The sequence below is a fragment of the Ranitomeya imitator genome, chromosome 7 (genome assembly GCF_032444005.1).
Source record: "Ranitomeya imitator isolate aRanImi1 chromosome 7, aRanImi1.pri, whole genome shotgun sequence".
Taxonomy (NCBI): Eukaryota; Metazoa; Chordata; class Amphibia; order Anura; family Dendrobatidae; genus Ranitomeya; species Ranitomeya imitator.
This window is the reverse complement of record NC_091288.1, coordinates 5,358,119-5,380,377: the sequence shown is the minus strand read 5'-3', so window position 1 is coordinate 5,380,377 and position 22,259 is coordinate 5,358,119. Positions and strand designations below refer to the sequence as shown.

The 22,259-nt window shown below is 51.0% G+C and overlaps 1 protein-coding gene across 8 annotated transcripts in view; it reads left to right on the top strand.

Moving 5' to 3' along the window:
• Positions 1-22,259, top strand: part of KALRN (kalirin RhoGEF kinase) — a 424,214-nt gene that overhangs the window by 307,347 nt on the left and 94,608 nt on the right. For all 8 annotated transcript variants that reach the window (XM_069732606.1, XM_069732607.1, XM_069732608.1 and 5 more), the window contains 10 exons: positions 1,042-1,108; positions 1,214-1,317; positions 5,724-5,793; positions 12,139-12,225; positions 12,995-13,087; positions 13,161-13,211; positions 13,532-13,609; positions 16,401-16,586; positions 18,396-18,567; positions 21,647-21,885. In XM_069732606.1, the coding sequence (XP_069588707.1) occupies positions 1,042-1,108; positions 1,214-1,317; positions 5,724-5,793; positions 12,139-12,225; positions 12,995-13,087; positions 13,161-13,211; positions 13,532-13,609; positions 16,401-16,586; positions 18,396-18,567; positions 21,647-21,885 (1,147 nt within the window). The remainder of the gene's footprint in view (positions 1-1,041; positions 1,109-1,213; positions 1,318-5,723; positions 5,794-12,138; positions 12,226-12,994; positions 13,088-13,160; positions 13,212-13,531; positions 13,610-16,400; positions 16,587-18,395; positions 18,568-21,646; positions 21,886-22,259) is intronic.

Genomic DNA, 22,259 nt, shown 5'->3' with positions numbered 1-22,259 from the left:
TAATACATCCTGTCCACGTCCTGATCCACTAATACATCCTGTCCTCGTCCTGATCCACTAATATATCCTGTCCACGTCCTGATCCACTAATATATCCTGTCCACGTCCTGATCCACTAATAAATCCGGATCCACTAATACATCCTGTCCACGTCCTGATCCACTAATACATCCTGTCCACGTCCTGATCCACTAATACATCCTGTCCACGTCCTGATCCACTAATACATCCTGTCCTCGTCCTGATCCACTAATATATCCTGTCCACATCCTGATAGCCTCCTCTGATACATCCTTTCCTTATCCGGATCTGCCACTTCTGATACATCCTGTCCATGTCCTGATCCACTTCTTTTGATACATCGTGTCCCCGTCCTGATCCGCCTCCTCTGATACATCCTGTCCATGTCCTGATCCACCTCTTTTGATACATTTTGTCCCCGTCCTGATCGCCTCCTCTGATACATCTTGTCCATGTCCTGATCCACCTCTTTTGATACATCCTGTCCCCCGTCCTGATCGCCTCCTCTGATACATCTTGTCCATGTCCTGATCCACTTCTTTTGATACATCTTGTCCATGTCCTGATCTGCCTCCTCTGACACATCCTATAAATGTTGTGATCAACCTCTCCTGATACACCCTGCCATCATCCTGATACATCTCATCGGATACATCCTGTCCCCGTCCTGATCGCCTCCTCTGATACATCCTGTCCATGTCCTGATCCACTTCTTTTGATACATCGTGTCCCCGTCCTGATCCGCCTCCTCTGATACATCCTGTCCATGTCCTGATCCACCTCTTTTGATACATCGTGTCCTCGTCCTGATCGCCTCCTCTGATACATCTTGTCCATGTCCTGATCCACCTCTTTTGATACATCCTGTCCCCCGTCCTGATCGCCTCCTCTGATACATCTTGTCCATGTCCTGATCCACCTCTTTTGATACATCGTGTCCCCGTCCTGATCGCCTCCTCTGATACATCTTGTCCATGTCCTCATTCACCTCCTTTACGTTAATTCTGCTTTATTGTATAGGTTTGTGTTAAACGAGTTGGTTCAGACGGAGAGGGATTACGTGAAGGACCTGGGCGTGGTGGTGGAGGTGAGTGTCGGGGTCTCCCGCTCTCTGTTCTATTCACTGACATGGGAGTGACCTCCGGGTTATATGGACTGTTGGCTGCGCTCATTGCTTTTCTTCACTGCACAGGGCTTCATCCCCAGGATACAGGAGAAAGGGTCATCAGAGGATATGAATGGGAAGGATAAGATCGTGTTTGGTAACATTCACCAGATCTACGACTGGCACAAGGAGTAAGTGGCCCGTTCAGCTCTGCTCATCCACATAATAGTCTTATGGAGGCAGTAATAATCTGTTCTACGTAATAAACCTCTCCATGCTGGTTGTTTGCTGTATTTTTATTATTATGGAATGGTGACTTTTATCCTGCTCCCTCCACAAAATAGCCTTGTTGGAGAATAAAGAAGTTAATGGCATTTGCCGCCTTGGCCAAGATGCCTTCCATTTTTTTGTAATTGTCACTGGGCACTTGCGGTCCGCAATATTCATGTTTTCACAACTCCTCATTAAGATGACATTCTGCAATAAAGCAGCAGCAACCGCCCCACAGCGAGCGACATGTGCCAGAGATTATCTGTGAGCAGAGTAACAATTCAGATAATTCTGATGGGGATGGGAGTGAGAGATGGGGGGCGAGGGATGGAGGCGAGGAACAGGGCGGGGACGGAGGCAGGTGACTAAGGAAAAGGATGGGGACTGAGACGAGAGCCGGAGGCAGGTGACTAAGGAAAGGGATGGGGACTGAGACTAGAGCCGGAGGCAGGTGACTAAGGAAAGGGATGGGGACTGAGACGAGAGCCGGAGGCAGGTGACTAAGGAAAGGGATGGGGACTGAGACGAGAGCCGGAGGCGGGTGACTAAGGAAAAGGACAGGGAAGGAGTCAAGAGACGGAGGTGAGAGACAGAGAAGAAGGCAAGGGACAGAGGCAGGTGACAAAGAAAAAGGGATGGGGGAAGGAATCGAGACGGAGAAGGTGAGGGACGGAGAAGAAGGCAAAGGATAGAGGCGGGTGATTAAGGAAAGGGATGGAAACGGAGGCAAGGGACAGAGAAGAAGTCGAGGGACGGGGATGGAGGACGGAGGTGGGTGACTAAGGAAAGTGATGGGGAAGGAGTCCATGGATGAGGACGGAGGCGGGTGACTAAGGAAAAAAACAGAAGAAGGCGAGGGACGGAGAAGAAAGCAAAGGAAGGAGACGGGTGATTAAGGAAAGGGTTGGGGATGGAGGCGAGGGACGGAGAAGAAGTCAAGAGACCGGGACGTAGGCAGGTGACTAGGGAAAGGGACGGGAAAAAAGTAGAGAGACTGAGGTGAGGGACCGAGAAGGAGGCGAAGGATGGAGAAGTCATCGAGGGACGAAGAAAAAGTCAAAAGACGGAGGCGGGTGACTAAGGAAAGGGACGGAGTCGGGGGACGAAGTCGTGGGTGAGGGATGGGGACGGGCGAGGAACAGGGCCCGGGGATGGAGTCAAGGGATGAAGAAGAAGTCGAGGGACGGGGAAGAAGGACAGAGGTGGGTGATTAAGGAAAGGAATGGGAAAGGAGAAGTCGTCGAGGAAGGAGGCGGGTGTCTAAGGAAAGGGACGAGGAAGGAGTTGAGAGATGAATGCGAGGGACGGAAAAGAAGTCAAGAGATAGGGATGGAGGACGGAGGCGGGTGACTACGGAAAGGGATGGGGACGGAGTCGAGGGACGAGGCCAGAAGCGGGTGACTGAAGAAAAGGACATGGAAGGAGTCAAGAGACGGAGGCGAGGGACGGAGAAGAAGTCGAGGGACGGGGATGGTGGACGGAGGTGGGTGACTAAGGAAAGGGATGGGGAAGGAGTCGAGGGACAATGACTGAGGCGGGTGACTTAGGAAAAAAAACGGGAAGAACGTGAGGGACGGAGAAAAAGGCAAAGGACAGAGGCGGGTGATTAAGGAATGGGATGGAAACGGAGGCAAGGGACGGAGAAGAAGTCGAGGGACGGGGATGGAGGACGGAGGCGGGTGACTAAGGAAAGTGATGGGGAAGGAGTCCATGGATGAGGACGGAGGCGGGTGACTAAGGAAAAAAACAGAAGAAGGCGAGGGACGGAGAAGAAGGCGAAGGACGGAGACGGGTGATTAAGGAAAGAGTTGGGGATGGAGGCGAGGGACAGAGAAGAAGTCAAGTGACCAGGACGTAGGCAGGTGACTAGGGAAAGGGACGGGAAAAAAGTTGAGGGACGGAGAAGGAGGGGAAGGATGGAGAAGTCGTCGAGGGACGGAGAAGAAGTCAAAAGACGGAGGCGGGTGGCTAAGGAAAGGGACAGAGTCGTGGGTGAGGGATGGGGACGGACGAGGAACAGGGCCCGGGGATGGAGTCAAGGGATGAAGAAGTCGAGGGACGGGGAAGGAGGACAGAGGTGGGTGATTAAGGAAAGGAATGGGAACGGAGAAGAAGTCGAGGAAGGAGGCGGGTGTCTAAGGAAAGGGACAAGGAAGGAGTTGAGAGATGAATGCGAGGGACGGAAAAGAAGTCAAGAGATGGGTATGGAGGACGGAGGCGGGTGACTACGGAAAAGGATGGGGACTGAGTCGAGGGACAAGGCCAGAAATGTGTGACTGAAGAAAAGGACATGGAAGGAGTCAAGAGATGGAGGTGAGGGACGGAAAAGAATAGGGATGGAGGCAAAGGACGGAGAAGAAGTCGAGGGACGCAGGTGGGTGACTAAGGACAGGGACAGAATCGAGGGACGAAGTCGTGGGTGAGGGATGGGGGAAAGGCGAGGAACAGGGCCCGGGGATGGAGTTGAGGGATGGAGAAGAAGTCGAGGGACGGAGGTGGGTAACTAAGGAAAGGGACGGGGAAGGAGTCGAGAGATGGAGGCGAGGGAAGGGGATGGAGGCCGTTGGCGGGTGACTAAGGAAAAGGATAGGGAAGGAGGCGAGGGATGGAGACGGAGGCGGGTGATTAAGGAAATTGATGGGACGCAGGCGAGGGACAGAAGACGTGGACGGAGGCAGGTGACTAAGGAAAGGGACAGGTAAGGAGTCAATAGACGAAGTCGAGGGATGGAGGACGGAGGTGGGTGACTATATGGAAAGGGATGGGGAAGGAGGCGAGGGATGGAGGCGAAGGACGGAGAAGTCGTCGAGGGACGGGGACGGAGATTAAGTCGAGGGATGGGGCCAAGGGACGTAGAAGAAGTTGAGGGACGGAGGCGAGGGACAGAGAAGAAGTCGAGGGACAGGGCAAAGAACTGAGAAGTCGAGGGATGGAGGTGAAGGACAGAGAAGAAGTCGAGGGATGGAGGTGAAGGACGGAGAAGAAGTCGAGGGATGGAGGCGAAGGACGGAGAAGAAGTCGAGGGACGGGGCGAGGGACGGAGAAGAAGTCGAGGGATGGGGGTGAGGGACGGGGGCAAGGGACAGAGAAGAAGACGGGGGCGAGGGACAGAAGGAGGCTAGGGGCGGAGGATGGAGGTGCATGACTAAGGAAAGGGATGGGGAAGGAGGTGAGGGACAGGGAAGGATGCGAGAGATGGGGAAGGGGGCGAGGGACGGAGATGAGGGATAGGAACGGGAGCAAGGGATCAGGACGGGGTGAAGGATGGAGGGATGGGGAGGAGTTGAGGGACAGGTAAGGAGGCGAGGGACAAAGGATGGAGGCAGGTGACTAAGGAAAGGGATAGTGAAGGAGTCAAGGGATGGAGGCGAAGGACGGGGAAAGGCTGGGGATTGAGTCAAGGGACGGGCAAGGAGTCGAAGCACGGGAAGGATGCGAGGGATGGGGATGGAGGCGAGGGACGTAGTCGAGGGATAGGAACAGGAGCAAGGGATCAGGATAGAAGCGAGGAATGAGGATGAAGAACAGGGACAGAGGCGAGGGATGGAGTCGGCTAACTAAGGAAAGGGATGGGGAAGGAAGTGAGGGATGGGCAAGGAGTCGACCCACGGGGAAGGATTTGAGAGGTGGGGATGAGGCATGAGATGGGGATGGAGGCGAGGAACGGAGTCAATGGATGGGGAAAGGGGCAAATGATAGAAACGGGAGCGAGGGATGGAGTCAAGGGACTGACTCGAGGGTTTGGGAAAGAGGCAAAAGAAAGGGAGGAATGGAGGCGAGGTGACTAAGGAAAGGGTTGGGGAAAGAGTCGAGGGATGGACAAGGAGTCAAAGCACAGGGAAGGATGCGAGAGATGGGGATGGAGGCAAGGGACAGGGATGGAGGCGGAGGGATGGAGGTGAGGGACGGGAATAGAGGCGGGAACGGAAGCAAAGGATGGGGACGGAAGAGTTTCATGTTACAGGTCACACACCATGGCAAGCCTGAGCACAATAAGACACAAGTAATGCAGATGATGGGCGGTCACCAGATACTTATGACGGACTCGATGGGTGGTCACCATACACTGAGGGAATTACATTTCTCTTTTCTTCAGTCACTTTGCATTTTGCTAATTGACAGCTAATCTATTAACCCTTCCAGGTTTGATCACTTTCTTCCCTGCAGCATTTTTCCTCACCTGCCTGTTACTTTTGCACAGCCCTGTATGGAGACTCCAGAGGGGCGCTCCGGTCTCTAACTCTTTATGATCTCTGAATACCTAATATTTTAACCCCCTGAACCCCACAGGCGTGTCTCTAAATGTTAGGGTTTTTTTCTTTCTCAGCTTTTTCCTTGGGGAGCTGCAGAAATGTCTCCCGGAGCCGGAGCGGCTGGCCCAGCTTTTCATCAAGCACGTGAGTGGATTCTTCCCCTGAATGTTCTGTTCTGTCCGTGTCATCCACGAGTAATGAGATTCAGAAGCGACCAGGGCTTCGACTGTCTACTGTCGGCTTGTGGTGAGATTGGAGACCAGGAGGGATATTCTGTCATTGGGCACAGTATAAGAGTGTCATAAGTCTCTCTGTAAGGGCTCATTCCCACTTGCAAGGAAATCGGACGAATGCAAACCAATTGGAAATCAGATTGCATTCGGGCCAATATAATTCTATGATCGTGTATTCATCTGCGTTTTTTTCCCAGCTTGGATCGGATCATGATTGGAAAAAGTCTCAGCATGCTGTGATTGTAATCGGAAATTGGATAGCATCCCGCAATAGAAGTCAATGGGTGCGAGAATAAAATTGCACAGCACTCGGACCATGCGAGTGCTGTCCAACTTTTACACACCGATCTCCTTGGAAAAGCCGGAAATTCATGTACCGCGTGCAGTAAAATCGTAGAATGACAGTTTAGGATAGAATAGATATATACACATAGAATACATAGATATATAGATGTCAGCGACACACGTGTGTGTATGTATGTGTGTGTGTGTGTATGTGTATATATATATATATATATATATATATATATATATATCGTATCTATATACATAATTGTCTAAGGGTCACTTCCGTCTGTCTGTCCTTCTGTCACGGATATTCATTGGTCCTGGCCTCTGTCTATCATGGAAATCCAAGGCGCTGATTGGTCGCCGCAAAACAGCCACGACCAATCAGCGACGGGCACAGTCCGGAAGAAAATGGCCGCTCCATACTCCCCGCAGTCAGTGGCCGGCGCCTGCTCCCCGCACTCACTGTCCCCGGCGCTCCGCTCCCCGTAGTCTGTGTCCCCGGCGCTCCGCTCCCCGTAGTCTGTGTCCCCGGCGCTCCGCTCCCCGTAGTCTGTGTCCCCGCCGCTCCGCTCCCCGCAGTCTGTGTCCCTGCCGCTCCGATCCCCGCACTGTGTCCCTGGCGCTCCGCTCCCCATAGTCTGTATCCCCGCCGCTCCGCTCCCCGTAGTCTGTGTCCCCGCCGCTCCGCTCCCCGTAGTCTGTGTCCCCGGCGCTCCGCTCCCCGCACTGTGTCCCCGGCGCTCCGCTCCCCGTAGTCTGTGTCCCCGCCGCTCCGCTCCCCGCAGTCTGTGTCCCTGCCGCTCCGATCCCCGCACTGTGTCCCTGGCGCTCCGCTCCCCATAGTCTGTATCCCCGCCGCTCCGCTCCCCGTAGTCTGTGTCCCCGCTGCTCCGCTCCCCGTAGTCTGTGTCCCCGGCGCTCCGCTCCCCGTAGTCTGTGTCCCCGGCGCTCCGCTCCCCGTAGTCTGTGTCCCCGCTGCTCCGCTCCCCGTAGTCTGTGTCCCCGCCGCTCCGCTCCCCGCAGTCTGTGTCCCTGCCGCTCCGATCCCCGCACTGTGTCCCTGGCGCTCCGCTCCCCATAGTCTGTATCCCCGCCGCTCCGCTCCCCGTAGTCTGTGTCCCCGCCGCTCCGCTCCCCGTAGTCTGTGTCCCCGGCGCTCCGCTCCCCGCACTGTGTCCCCGGCGCTCCGCTCCCCGTAGTCTGTGTCCCTGCCGCTCCCCGCACTGTGTCCCCGGCTCCCCGCAGTCTGTGTCCCCGGCGCTCCGCTCCCCGTAGTCTGTGTCCCCGCCGCTCCGCTCCCCGCAGTCTGTGTCCCTGCCGCTCCGCTCCCCGCACTGTGTCCCTGGCGCTCCGCTCCCCGTAGTCTGTGTCCCCGCCGCTCCGCTCCGCTCCCCGTAGTCTGTGTCCCCGCTCCCCGCAGTCTGTGTCCCCGGCGCTCCGCTCCCCGCAGTCTGTGTCCCCGGCGCTCCGCTCCCTGCACGCTCCATACTCCAGCGGTAGCGGCCCGCGGTGTAGAGCACTCCGTTACCGCCGCTATTAACCCTGTGTCCCCAACCTTTTACTATTGATGCTGCCTATGCGGCATCAATAGTAAAAATATGTCATGTTAAAAATTATTTAAAAAAAAACCTGCTATACTCGCCCTCCGCCGCCTTTCTCGCTCCTCTCCACGCTCCCGGGACCGCTCCATTGCAAGCGGCAGGTTCCGCTCCCGTCCCAGGGCTGTTGTGGGACAAGAGCCTACCGTGACGTCACGGTCGGTCATGTGACCGCGAAGTCATCATAGGTCCTGCTCACACCAGCCCTGCTACGGGACCGCAAGCTGCCGCTTGCAATGGAGCGAACCCGGGTCCGTGGAGAGGAGCGAGAAAGGCGGCGGATGGTAAGTATAGCAGGACTACAACGGGCTATAGGTGAGTATATGTTTTTTTTTTTTTTTAAGTCTCTATACTACGTGCCTCTGTGCTGGGCAATATACTACGTGGCTCTGCTATATACTACGTGCCTCTGTGCTGGGCAATATACTACGTGGCTCTGCTATATACTACGTGCCTCTGTGCTGGGCAATATACTACGTGGCTCTGCTATATACTACGTGCCTCTGTGCTGGGCAATATACTACGTGGCTCTGCTATATACTACGTGCCTCTGTGCTGGGCAATATACTACGTGGCTCTGCTATATACTACGTGGCTCTGTGCTGGGCAATATACAGGTCCTTCTCAAAAAATTAGCATATAGTGTTAAATTTCATTATTTACCATAATGTAATGATTACAATTAAACTTTCATATATTATAGATTCATTATCCACCAACTGAAATTTGTCAGGTCTTTTATTGTTTTAATACTGATGATTTTGGCATACAACTCCTGATAACCCAAAAAACCTGTCTCAATAAATTAGCATATCAAGAAAAGGTTCTCTAAACGACCTATTACCCTAATCTTCTGAATCAACTAATTAACTCTAAACACATGCAAAAGATACCTGAGGCTTTTATAAACTCCCTGCCTGGTTCATTACTCAAAACCCCCATCATGGGTAAGACTAGCGACCTGACAGATGTCAAGAAGGCCATCATTGACACCCTCAAGCAAGAGGGTAAGACCCAGAAAGAAATTTCTCAACAAATAGGCTGTTCCCAGAGTGCTGTATCAAGGCACCTCAATGGTAAGTCTGTTGGAAGGAAACAATGTGGCAGAAAACGCTGTACAACGAGAAGAGGAGACCGGACCCTGAGGAAGATTGTGGAGAAGGACCGATTCCAGACCTTGGGGAACCTGAGGAAGCAGTGGACTGAGTCTGGTGTGGAAACATCCAGAGCCACCGTGCACAGGCGTGTGCAGGAAATGGGCTACAGGTGCCGCATTCCCCAGGTAAAGCCACTTTTGAACCATAAACAGCGGCAGAGGCGCCTGACCTGGGCTACAGAGAAGCAGCACTGGACTGTTGCTAAGTGGTCCCAAGTACTTTTTTCTGATGAAAGCAAATTTTGCATGTCATTCGGAAATCAAGGTGCCAGAGTCTGGAGGAAGACTGGGGAGAAGGAAATGCCAAAATGCCTGAAGTCCAGTGTCACGTACCCACAGTCAGTGATGGTGTGGGGTGCCATGTCAGCTGCTGGTGTTGGTCCACTGTGTTTCATCAAGGGCAGGGTCAATGCAGCTAGCTATCAGGAGATTTTGGAGCACTTCATGCTTCCATCGGCTGAAATGCTTTATGGAGATGAAGATTTCATTTTTCAGCACGACCTGGCACCTGCTCACAGTGCCAAAACCACTGGTAAATGGTTTACTGACCATGGTATTACTGTGCTCAATTGGCCTGCCAACTCTCCTGACCTGAACCCCATAGAGAATCTGTGGGATATTGTGAAGAGAAAGTTGAGAGACGCAAGACCCAACACTCTGGATGAGCTTAAGGCCGCTATTGAAGCATCCTGGGCCTCCATAACATCTCAGCAGTGTCACAGGCTGATTGCCTCCATGCCACGCCGCATTGAAGCAGTCATTTCTGCCAAAGGATTCCCCACCAAGTATTGAGTGCATAACTGAACATTATTATTTGATGGTCTTTTTGTTTGTTATTAAAAAACACTTTTATTTGATTGGATGGGTGAAATATGCTAATTTATTGAGACAGGTTTTTTGGGTTATCAGGAGTTGTATGCCAAAATCATCAGTATTAAAACAATAAAAGACCTGACAAATTTCAGTTGGTGGATAATGAATCTATAATATATGAAAGTTTAATTGTAATCATTACATTATGGTAAATAATGAAATTTAACACTATATGCTAATTTTTTGAGAAGGACCTGTACTACGTGACTGGGCAATATACTACGTGACTGGGCAATATACTACGTGGCTGGGCAATATACTACGTGGCTGGGCAATATACTACGAGACTGGGCAATATACTACGTGGCTGGGCAATATACTACGAGACTGGGCAATATACTACGTGGCTCTGTGCTGGGCAATATACTACGTGACTGGGCAATATACTATGTGGCTGGGCAATATACTATGTGGCTGGGCAATATACTACGTGGCTGGGCAATATACTACGTGGCTGGGCAATATACTACGTGGCTGGGCAATATACTACTAGACTGGGCAATATACTACGTGGCTGGGCAATATACTACGTGGACATGCATATTCTAGAATACTCGATGCGTTAGAATCGGGCCACCATCTAGTGTATATATATATATATATATGTGTGTGTGTGTAGGGACATATGTCTAGGGTTATATGTGTGACTAGTGATAATGTAACATCTGTCCTGAAGGCAAGTCGCACCTAGGTGTTAATAGGTACTTCCTTGGGACTAGTAGAAATTCTGTCTCCATATCCCACCAAGGGGTCTAGCTAGGGCCGAGAAGAAAAGCAACATTTGGCACCTCTAAGGTCTTGGAGGGGAGATGCTAAATTGCGGCCTGAGGTGATGTATTCCTGGGAATCTGGTCACAAGAGAAAATAATATATTCATTAGTAGAGCTGCCGTGCCCAAACAAACAGACCGCAATTATGATATTAACCTGGGAGGCCGGTCTAGAAACCTGACCTCAGACCAAAGTTATAAATTTAGGCTGCAGACAGAGAATTGTGTTCACATGGTGGGGCAGCCTGAGAAGCTGATGTGATCCAATCTACATTATTCCTTCCCTCAGGAAGCAGAAAGCAACTACCAGTTAGATAATTTCTGTAAGTTTTCTCCTGTTTATTTTGACACTGTTTTGCATAAGTTGTATGTCTTCTTATACCTTTTCCTTATTGTAAGCATTGAACTTTTTGCTATTAAAGTATGAAAATATAGAAAAATCTTTAAATGAGAAGGTGTCCAAACTTTTGGTCTGTACTATGTATATGTGTGTGTATATATATATATATATATATATATATATATATATATATATATATATATATATATATATATATATATATATATATATATATACACACACATACATACATACATACATACATACATATACATGCATATATATATATATATATATATATATATATATACATACTAGATTGTGGCCCGATTCTAACGCATCGGGTATTCTAGAATATGCATGTCCCCGTAGTATATGGACAATGATGATTCCAGAATTCGTGGCAGATTGTGCCCGTCGCTGATTGGTCGAGGCAACCTTTATGACATCATCGTCGCCATGGCAACCGTTATGACATCTACGTCGATACTGTGCCCGTCACTGAATCAGAAACGTGGGATTTCTACGTCCTTTTTGACATCATCATCGCTGTGCCCGTCACTGATTGGTCGAGGCCGCCAGAGACGTGGGATGTCTACGTCCTTTATGACATCATCGTCGCTGTGCCCGTTGCTGATTGGTCGAGGCCGCCAGGCCTCGACTAATCAGAGAGCCGGGATTTCCAGGACAGACATATATATATATAATTGCCTAAGGGTTTTTCCGTCTGTCTGTCCTGGAAATCCCGGCTCTCTGATTAGTCGCGGCCTCGACCAATCAGAGACCGGCACAGCATCGACGTAGAAATCCCGCATCATTAATTTGCCGCTTACAGTATATTCACACTGACAGGTTAGGATAGAATAGATATATTACATAGATAGATAGAAGAAAAGCCGGCAATTCATCTCCTGTGTTCTGTAAAATCACTGCAGGAGCCGACAGGACAGAAGAGGTGGAGTACACACACTAAATACACATAGAATAGGTAGATATATAGACGTCTGTGACAAATACAATTAGTGCAGTGTGTGTGTGCAGCTTACTGGACAAGTACGTGTGAGATGTGATAAATGTGGCCTGGTCACTGGTTCCACCACAGGGTGGCCGGGTCAGTGAGCGGCAGCAGTTAGGAGCGGGGTGTCACACTGTGGTCGGACCCCGCCATAGGCATCAGCCTGACGCCATCAGTTCTGTGTGTGTAATAGTCACTGTTTCTCTGTATCCAGGAGCGGAAGCTGCACATGTATGTGGTCTACTGCCAGAATAAACCACGCTCGGAATATGTGGTTGCGGAGTACGACGCCTTCTTTGAGGTAAGACCCTCGATCATTACTGAAGACATTCTCCAGAGGCGGATTCACCACTGATCCCCGTCTCGTATAATATACAGATGTAGCCCGCTGCGACGTTTTCTGTCTGAATCTGCAGAATTGGGAGTGAAGCTGTGAAGTATAAGTGTACGTGCCCATGATCCAGAGTTGCTGTGGGTTTTTACACTGCGTTCAGATGTTACAGCATATTGGTGGCATTTCAAGAAATCCCATGTCCACCATGTGTCCACAGACGCCTGTGGCTCACCCGCAGAGACGGACATGTGGCGCGTCCGTCCAGACTGCAGTATGTTGATTTCTCTCACAGAGGCGCTAGTCTCCGCAACAGAAATTACATCAATAAAGTGTATTGGGCGCCGTGAATCCGCACGATTCAGTGATCAGAGGATTCACCTGCGTTCAGTAGACGGCAGCGCTTTGCATGTAGCGACCGTACGCTGCATCCAAAGCTCTGCTAGTTCCGGATCCTGGGCACCCAACCTTACACACTCTGGTACAAGGTCCGGATACAATGTATCATTACAGTCCCTCATATTCTGCATTTTCACAAGCTGTCACCACCACTGGGTCCTAAAGAGCGGAGTCACCTGAGCGGAGTCCTGGCTGCTCCTCTGAATCTGGAGACTTGTGGGTAAATGTTCTGCGCGGGCGCCTCCTGATCTCGTACATCTGGTGCGCAGGACGGGAGTCTGTCCGCAGGATCCGTGTCCAGTACGTGGATGACTATTGTGTCCGATTTCTCTCTTTACAGGAAGTGAAGCAGGAAATTAACCAGCGATTTAACATCAGCGACTTCCTGATTAAACCGATCCAGCGCATCACCAAGTACCAGCTGCTTCTGAAGGTGAGAGCGGCCCGTGCCGCAGAGTGATCACCGCTGACCGGAGGCCACACTCACAACCGCCTTCTCTTTTCAGGACTTTCTGAAATACAGCCAGAAGGCCGGCCTGGAGTGCACGGAGACTGAGGTGGGTCTCGTCTTTGGAGGAAGAGGAGTATGATGTCCGGGGCTCTGGAAACTGGGAGTGTTACTCCGCTGCATCCCGCGGGACATGACGAGTCGTCAGCTGCTGTGATGTCAGCCTTAGACATGAGTGATTTTTGGGGTCTTGGCGGAAGGTCCTTGATCCTTAAGGGACCCCCAATGCACTTTCTCCTCCCGGAATCCCATTCCCTGGGAACAGTCTACAACTCTCATCATTCTCTGTGCTTTACATGAATTAGAGTACTACAGTGAAGACGGAGGGAAGGGGACGTAACACTCTCCATTTTATCTCCTCCTGCGCAGAAAGCCGTGGAGTTAATGTGCCTTGTACCGAAACGCTGCAACGACATGATGAACCTGGGGAGGCTTCAGGGATTCGAGGTGAAAAGTAAAACTCTGCTAGTTTGTATAAGTATTAGCACCCCCTTTATGGCCTTTCTGGATCACCTAGTCTCGGCTGTGAGGTCGTTTCTGCCACTGAGGGGTCCCTGCTGTTTTGGGGCCAGTAGCAGCCTTGTGAGATCAGGCTTAGAACCAGCAGGACGGGTTTGTTCGGGAAGCAGCCGCTCTGCACATGGTTAGTCAGGCTGGGTGTGCTCACATTGTGTAATGTTATTCCATCCTATTAGCCTCTTATGATCCGTGTGCCTGAAGCGTCGCTCACAGCAGCGTCAAATTATGTAAAATGTGAACTTCTGTGATTTCCCAAAATGTTAACAAAAAAGAGAGCGTTAATTATGTCGGGGCCCCCCTGCTCTTAGAGGGGAAATCTACAGCAGTGGAGGTGCACAGGGTCTTGTATAATACCGACCTGTAAATCAGTTTTGTTATGTACAATTGTGTGAAAGTGTTTGCCCCTTCCTGATTTCCTATTCTTTTGCATGTTTTTCACACTTAAATGTTTCCGATCACCAAACAAATGTAAATATTATACAATGATAACACAAGAAATCACACAATGCAGTTTATAAATTAAGGTCTTTATTATGACGGGAAAAAGAAGTCCAAACCTACAGGGCCCTGCGTGAACACTGATTGCCCCTAAACCTAATAACTGGTTGGACCGCCCTTAGCAACAACAACTGCAGTCAAGCGTTTGTGATTACTGGCAATGAGTCTTTTCCAACTCTCTGGAGGAATTTGGGTCACTCATCTTTGCAGAATTGTTCTAATTCAGCCACATTGAAGGTTTCCGAGCATGAACCGCCTTTCTAAGGTTATTTCAGCATCTCAATCAGATTAAGGACGGGAATTTGACTAGGCCACTCCAAAGTCTCAATTTCTTATTTTTTAAGCCATTCGGAGGTGGACTTGCTGGTGTGTTTTGGATCATTGTTCTGCTGCATAATCCAAGTGTGCTTCAGCTTCAGGTCATGAACAGACGGCCGGACATTCTCCTTCAGGATTTTCTGGTTGACAGCAGAATTCATGGTTACATTTACCACACCAAGTTTTCCAGGTCCTGAAGGAGCTAAACAGCCCCAGACCATCACACTACCACCACCATATTTTACTGTTGGTAGGATGTTCCTTTTCTAAATGCTGAGCTACTTCTAAGCCAGATATTTTGGGACACACACCTTTCAAAATGTTAAACTTTTGTCTCGTCAGTCCACACAGTATTCTCCCAAAAGTCTTGGCATCATCAAGATGTTTTCTGGCAAAACTGAGACAAGCCTTTATGTTCTTATTGCTCAGCAGTGGTTTTCGTCTAGGGACTCTGCCATGCAGACCATTTTTGCCCAGTCTCTTTCTTACGGTGGAGTTGTGATGGCCGACCTTAGCTGAGCCAAGTGAGGCCTGCAGTTCTTTGAATGTTCAAAAAAGCAAAAAAGTGGAGCGCACTCACCGGTGTTGGACTGTCAAACTTTTATTCGGACATAACGTGATACAGCAGGGAGGGATGTGAACACACACGGACGACGGCCGTTTCGTGCACAAAGCACTTCAACAGGTCCTGATGACGGAAGGAAGTGGGGTGGGCCTTTTTACCTGTGCGATCTTCTGGAACCTCCCACTTCTTAGAACGTCATAGCGGATACGTAACCGCTCATCGGAATACAAGTGAAATAACACACAATAGATAAAAAGATTAAAAACAATTACATATCACAAAAACCTGAGCAAATACTTTAGATAACAAAAATTATTAATGTGACCTTTTACAGGAAGACGGACATGCTAATGCGCCTGCGCGCAGAATCCACCTTGCTTCATTTCTCAACAACAGGCGATGCAAGTGTCCTCCTTGTTGCGGTAAGGAGACTTTCTCTAAACCAGCAAAACGTAATACTTGGGTATTACCATCATGGTGTTGCCTTACATGATTAATCACCCGGGGAACCCCCTTCCCTGTGCGTACAGAATTATAATGTTCCCTTACTCGTACGAACAACGGACGGATCGTTTTGCCAGTGTAGAAAAACCCACATGGGCAAAAGATCAGATATACAACATGTGTTGTCCTGCAGGAAATAAAATCACGTACCACATGGAAAATTGAGCCAACTTTTACCGTGCTGCCTGTCAGATGATACATACAACAATTACAATGGCCACACTTAAAATTGCCTTTTGGGACACCCGCTCTCAACCAACTCACCTGATTAGACACAAACCGGTTTCGTACCAAACAGTCCCTAATATTTTTACTTCGGCGACAAGCAGACAGGGGACCTATTTCTACCATCTCTTTCAAATCAGGATCTTGGCCCAAAATCTGCCAATTTTTTCATTGATAAATCTCAATTACTTTCTTCTCGAATTTCTTTGAATCTCGACAATTTTAGTTTTTGAGGAGCTACTTGTACTACTTCTTCTTTTTTGTCAGTCAGGTCCTATTTCAGTGATTTCTTGATTGAGAAGAAGTGTGGCAGTATTCAGGCCTGGGTGGCTAGGGAATGTGAACTCAGCTTTACAAATATATGATAAACAACAGTTAATTTATGTTTTAAAGGGGGGCAATCACGTTTTCACACAGGGCGCTGTAGGTTTGGATTTCTTTTTCCCTTTAATAATAAAGACCTTTATTTATTTTAAAAAAAAAAAAAAAAATGAAAAATTTAAGTGTGACAAACATTCAAAATAATAGGAAATCCGAAAGGGGAAAACACTTTTTCATACAACTGTACGTATACTTATCATGGCATAACTGTGCCACCCTCTCCTCCAGGGTAAGCTGACAGCCCAGGGTAAACTCCTCCAGCAGGATACGTTCTTCGTCATTGAGCAGGAATCTGGTCTACAGTCTCGACCCAAGGAGAGAAGAGTTTTCCTGTTTGAGCAAATCGTCATCTTTAGCGAACTCCTTCGGAAAGGGTCCTCCACCCCGGGATACATGTTTAAAAGAGGTATCAAGGTGAGAGATTTGGCTCCTACTCCCATCAGATTTCACTCCCTACACCTCGTCTCCTGCTCTCACACTCCATGCTCTCCACACTCTCGCTCCCCGCATCTTCGCTCTCGCTCCCCGCACCATCGCTCTCGCTCTCTGCACCTTCGCTCTCGCTCTCTGCACCTTCGCTCTCGCTCTCTGCACCTTCGCTCTCGCTCTCTGCACCTTCGCTCTCGCTCTCTGCACCTTCGCTCTCGCTCTCTGCACCTTCGCTCTCGCTCTCTGCACCTTCGCTCTCGCTCTCTGCACCTTCGCTCTCGCTCTCTGCACCTTCGCTCTCGCTCTCTGCACCTTCGCTCTCGCTCTGCACCTTCGCTCTCGCTCTCTGCACCTTCGCTCTCGCTCTCTGCACCTTCGCTCTCGCTCTCTGCACCTTCGCTCTCGCTCTCTGCACCTTCGCTCTCGCTCTCTGCACCTTCGCTCTCGCTCTCTGAATTTTCGCTCTCGCTCTCTGCACCTTCGCTCTCGCTCTGCACCTTCGCTCTCGCTCTGCACCTTCGCTCTCGCTCTCTGCACCTTCGCTCTCGCTCTCTGCACCTTCGCTCTCGCTCTCTGCACCTTCGCTCTCGCTCTCTGCACCTTCGCTCTCGCTCTCTGCACCTTCTCTCTCGCTCTCTGCACCTTCGCTCTCGCTCTCTGCACCTTCGCTCTCGCTCTCTGCACCTTCGCTCTCGCTCTCTGCACCTTCGCTCTCGCTCTCTGCACCTTCGCTCTCGCTCTCTGCACCTTCGCTCTCGCTCTCTGCACCTTCGCTCTCGCTCTCTGCACCTTCGCTCTCGCTCTCTGCACCTTCGCTCTCGCTCTCTGCACTCTCGCTCTCTGCACCTTCGCTCTCGCTCTCTGCACCTTCGCTCTCGCTCTCTGCACCTTCGCTCTCGCTCTCTGCACCTTCGCTCTCGCTCTCTGCACCTTCGCTCTCGCTCTCTGCACCTTCGCTCTCGCTCTCTGCACCTTCGCTCTCGCTCTCTGCACCTTCGCTCTCGCTCTCTGCACCTTCGCTCTCGCTCTCTGCACCTTCGCTCTCGCTCTCCGCACCTTCGCTCCTCTTCTCCCGCTATCGCTCTATGCACTTCCTCTCTTGCTCTCTGCACCTCCACTCCCTAACTCACTCTCCGCAGACCTTCTTAGGTTCTCCGCACCTCTTCTCCGCACCTCCTCTCCCATTCTCGTTCTCTGCACACTCTCTTATTCTCTGTCTCCTCTTCTCCTCTCCCCACTCGCCACATCTCTGCTCTCACTCTCTGAACCTCCAACCTCAATCTCCTCTCCGCACCTCCATTGTCGCTCTCCTCCCCCTTCGCTCTCGCTCTCTGCACCTCCTCGTGTGCTCTCGCTCTTTGCACCTCCTCGCCCGCTCTCGCTCTCTGCACCTCCTCGCCCGCTCTTTCTCTCTGCACCTCCTCGCCCGCTCTTGCTCTCTGCACCTCCTCGCTCTTGCTCTCTGCACCTCCTCGCTCGCTCTTGCTCTCTGCACCTCCTCGTCTGCTCTTGCTCTCTGCACCTCCTCGCCCGCTCTCGCTCTCTGCACCTCCTCGCTCGCTCTTGCTCTCTGCACCTCCTCGTCTGCTCTTGCTCTCTGCACCTTCTCGTCATCAGATTTCGCTCTCTGCAAATCCAATCTCCGCACCTCCTCTCCTGTTCTCATTCTCTGTACAACTTATTAGGATTTCAATCTCCGCACCTTTTCTCTCACATTTTGCAACTCGTTTTACACTCTGCATCTCTTCTCCTGATCTCATAGCTTTGGGGGTCATATTATTTCTCCTTTCACAGATAAATTATCTTGTCTTGGAAGAAAATGTTGACAACGATCCCTGTAAGTTTGCTTTGATGAGTAGAGACACCTCTGAGAGGGTCATTCTCCAGGCGGCCAACTCTGAAATCAAGCAGGCCTGGGTGCAGGACATCAGCCAGGTGTTGGAAACCCAGCGAGACTTCCTCAATGGTGAGTGGGATGCATGGTAGTGGGGGGGACTGCAACGTGGAATATATATATATATATATATATATATATATATATATATATATATATATATTTATATATACATATATTCACTCATTCTTGGGTGGTCTGCATGATGAATTATGGGATGGTGGTTCGTTTTTTGGGGGGGGTTTCATGTTTTTTGGTTTTGTTTTTTTACAAATGACAGTGAAGGGATGGGGTCACTTTGGGTAATATTATTATCCTGTAGATATGGGGTTAATTACAGAGTGCGGACACTGCTACAGTCACCGCTCATTACAGAGTGCGGACACTGCTACAGTCACCGCTCATTACACAGTGCGGACACTGCTACAGTCACCGCTCATTACACGGTACCAGCACTGCTACAGTCACCGCTCGTTACACAGTGCCGACGCTACTACAGTCACCGCACATTACACAGTGCCGACACTGCTACAGTCACCACTCATTACACAGTGCGGGCACTGCTACAGTCACCGCTCATTACACAGTGCGGACACTGCTACAGTCACCGCTCATTACACAGTGCCGACACTGCTACAGTCACCGCTCATTACACAGTGCGGACATTGCTACAGTCACCGCTCATTACACACTGCCGACGCTGCTACAGTCACCGCTCATTACACAGTGCGGACACTCCTACAGTCACCGCTCATTACACAGTGCCGACACTGCTACAGTCACCGCTCATTACACAGTGCGGACGCTGCTACAGTCACCGCTCATTACACAGTGCCAACGCTGCTACAGTCACCGCTCATTACACAGTGCGGACACTGCTACAGTCACCGCTCATTACACAGTGCCGACACTGCTACAGTCACCGCTCATTACACGGTGCGGACACTGCTACAGTCACCGCTCATTACACAGTGCCGACACTGCTACAGTCACCGCTCATTACACAGTGCCGACACTGCTACAGTCACCGCTCATTACACAGTGCCGACACTGCTACAGTCACCGCTCATTACACAGTGCGGACACTGCTAAAGTCACCGCTCATTACACAGTGCCGACACTGCTACAGTCACCGCTCATTACACAGTGCCGACACTGCTACAGTCACCGCTCATTACACAGTGTGGACACTGCTACAGTCACCGCTCATTACACAGTGCCGACACTGCTACAGTCACCGCTCATTACACAGTGCCGACACTGCTACAGTCACCGCTCATTACACAGTGCCGACACTGCTACAGTCACCGCTCATTAATCAGTGAGCAACGGCCTCAGTCCCCTCTCCGTACAGTGAAAGCAGCGGCCTCAGACCCTGCTCAGGACACTGTATCGAATGACAGCTGACAGCTCCTGGAAGGAATAAAGTTCACTTTCTCCCTGGAGCGGACCACTGTGCAGGGCCCACTATGTACGGCCCACCCTGTACAGCCCATCATGTACTGTCCACCTTGTATGGCCGCCGAACACTTTTTTTTAAATTTTTAACAACATATCTTCATCTTGTACTGCCCATTCTGTACCACCCACGCTGTACAGCACTCCCTGTACGGCCCACTCTGCACCGCGCACCCTGTGCCGCCCACCCTGTACGGTCCACGCTGTACGGCCCACTCTGCACCGCCCACCCTGTACGGCCCACTCTGCACCGCCCACCCTGTACGGCCCACTCTGCACCGCCCACCCTGTACCACCCACCCTGTGCCACCCACTCTGCGTCGCCCACCCTGTGCCGCCCACCCTGTGCCACCCACTCTGCACCGCACACTCTGCACCGCCCACCCTGTGCCGCCAACCCTGTGCCACCCACTCTGCACCGCACACTCTGCACCGCCCACCCTGTGCCGCCCACCCTGTACCACCCACCCTGTACCGCTGCCGGACACTTTTCTGTGAACCTTTAATAACGTATCTGCAGGTTAATAGTGTTATCCGATGTGACTGGTTCCCTTTAACCCCTTACAACCCGCTGACGGGGCGGTATTGGATCTCGACGCTCCTGGTCCTGCTGAGGTTCTGTGCGGTCAGTGGATCTCCTTGGATTCTTGTGGGGACTATTTCTGGGATTGGGGATACTGCTGCTGGGATCTATCATAGCTCCTCGCTCCAATGCTTACACCCGATATATGGAGTAATTTGGGCTGCAATGTGGATCGGCCGATCGGAACCACACCCGGGTCTCGTTATACAAGGTTCAATCCTACTCTGGGAACGCTGCCACCAGGCGGCCACGTGCTGCAGTGCGGGCCGCCGTCCTGTGCGGCCGCCATATTTGTTGTGAAGGGTTAATCTGTATTCTGTGATTTGCTGCTTCTCCTCTGTCTTGTCTCCGTCCTGTTAACTCTTGCGCTTCTCTTCCTTCATGGCTGCGCCCGTCCCCTCCTCCCAGTAAGTCGTTCTCTTCATACTGACGTATTAGTGTGTGTGACTGTGCCCGCCGTGTAGCGCCCGCTGTGTACCGCCCGCTCACTCGCTGCATCCTCACCCTATTAATACTCTGACCTGCATATCTGTGCCGCCCATTGGGCCCAGAGCTTTAATGTGCAGCCATAGCGTTAAAATACATCTCTGCTTGCTGTCAGTGTTGGAAAAAAAAAAAGCCCTGCTCTCACAGCTTAGGTGTTGTTACAATGTATCAGTGTAGGTAAGAGCTATCAACAGAGAGCCGTGTCTGATCCTCATACAATGTAACATCCCCTCAGCTGTGTGACAGGCCTTTAGGTCGGGGCCAAGTCTCAGCCTTAAAGTAAAGTATTGTGTGTTTCTAGTCAGTGACCGGCCGATACCAGACCCGAACTCCTCCTGATCCAGTACTGTCACACAGCTGAGAGGTCGTTACACTTGTGTCAGCGTGTAATCCTGAGGTGATACATTGTAACAGATCAGCAGGGCAGGGCGTGGATTTGTGCTGCAGAGCGGAGATAAAAAAACGCATGCGGATTTCTGGCAGAAATGTCCGGTTTTTGTCAGGAAATTTCTGCAAGAAATCCTGACATGTGCACATAGCCTTTAACTAGAAAACCCCTTTAAGTTAAAGTGAAATGTCTGCATTTGGATGTGCCGTGACACTGCTCTTCTCTACCGCGTGCAGCGCTGCAATCACCGATAGAGTACCAGCGCAAGGAGAGTAACGCCGCCATGAATAAGCCGCAGATGAGCCGGGCGCCCACCCCCAGCAGCAGACCCCTGTCCACCACACCCATGGGCTCCGAAAAATGCGTCAACCTCCCCACCCGGAATCAGTCATTGCCGCAAAGGAAAATACCTACCTCCAACGGCAGCCCGGGGTACGACCTGTACCAGGCGGCAGAGAAGTACGACTCCAGCCAGGTAATGAGCCCGTCTGTGCGGCGGCATGTGTTTTATGTGACTACTGGAGATAAGCGGCCACCAGTCCCGGGCGCCGCTGCTCACCCCAGTCCCGGGCGCTGCTGTACATGATGAGACCCTCATATCTGTGATATAAAGTATATAAACGGCAGCCCGGGGTACGACCTGTACCAGGCGGCAGAGAAGTACGACTCCAGCCAGGTAATGAGCCCGTCTGTGCAGCGTCATGTGTTTTATGTGACTACTGGAGATAAGCGGCCACCAGTCCCGGGCGCCGCTGCTCACCCCAGTCCCGGGCGCCGCTGTACATGATGAGACCCTCATATCTGTGATATAAAGTATATAAACGGCAGCCCGGGGTACGACCTGTACCA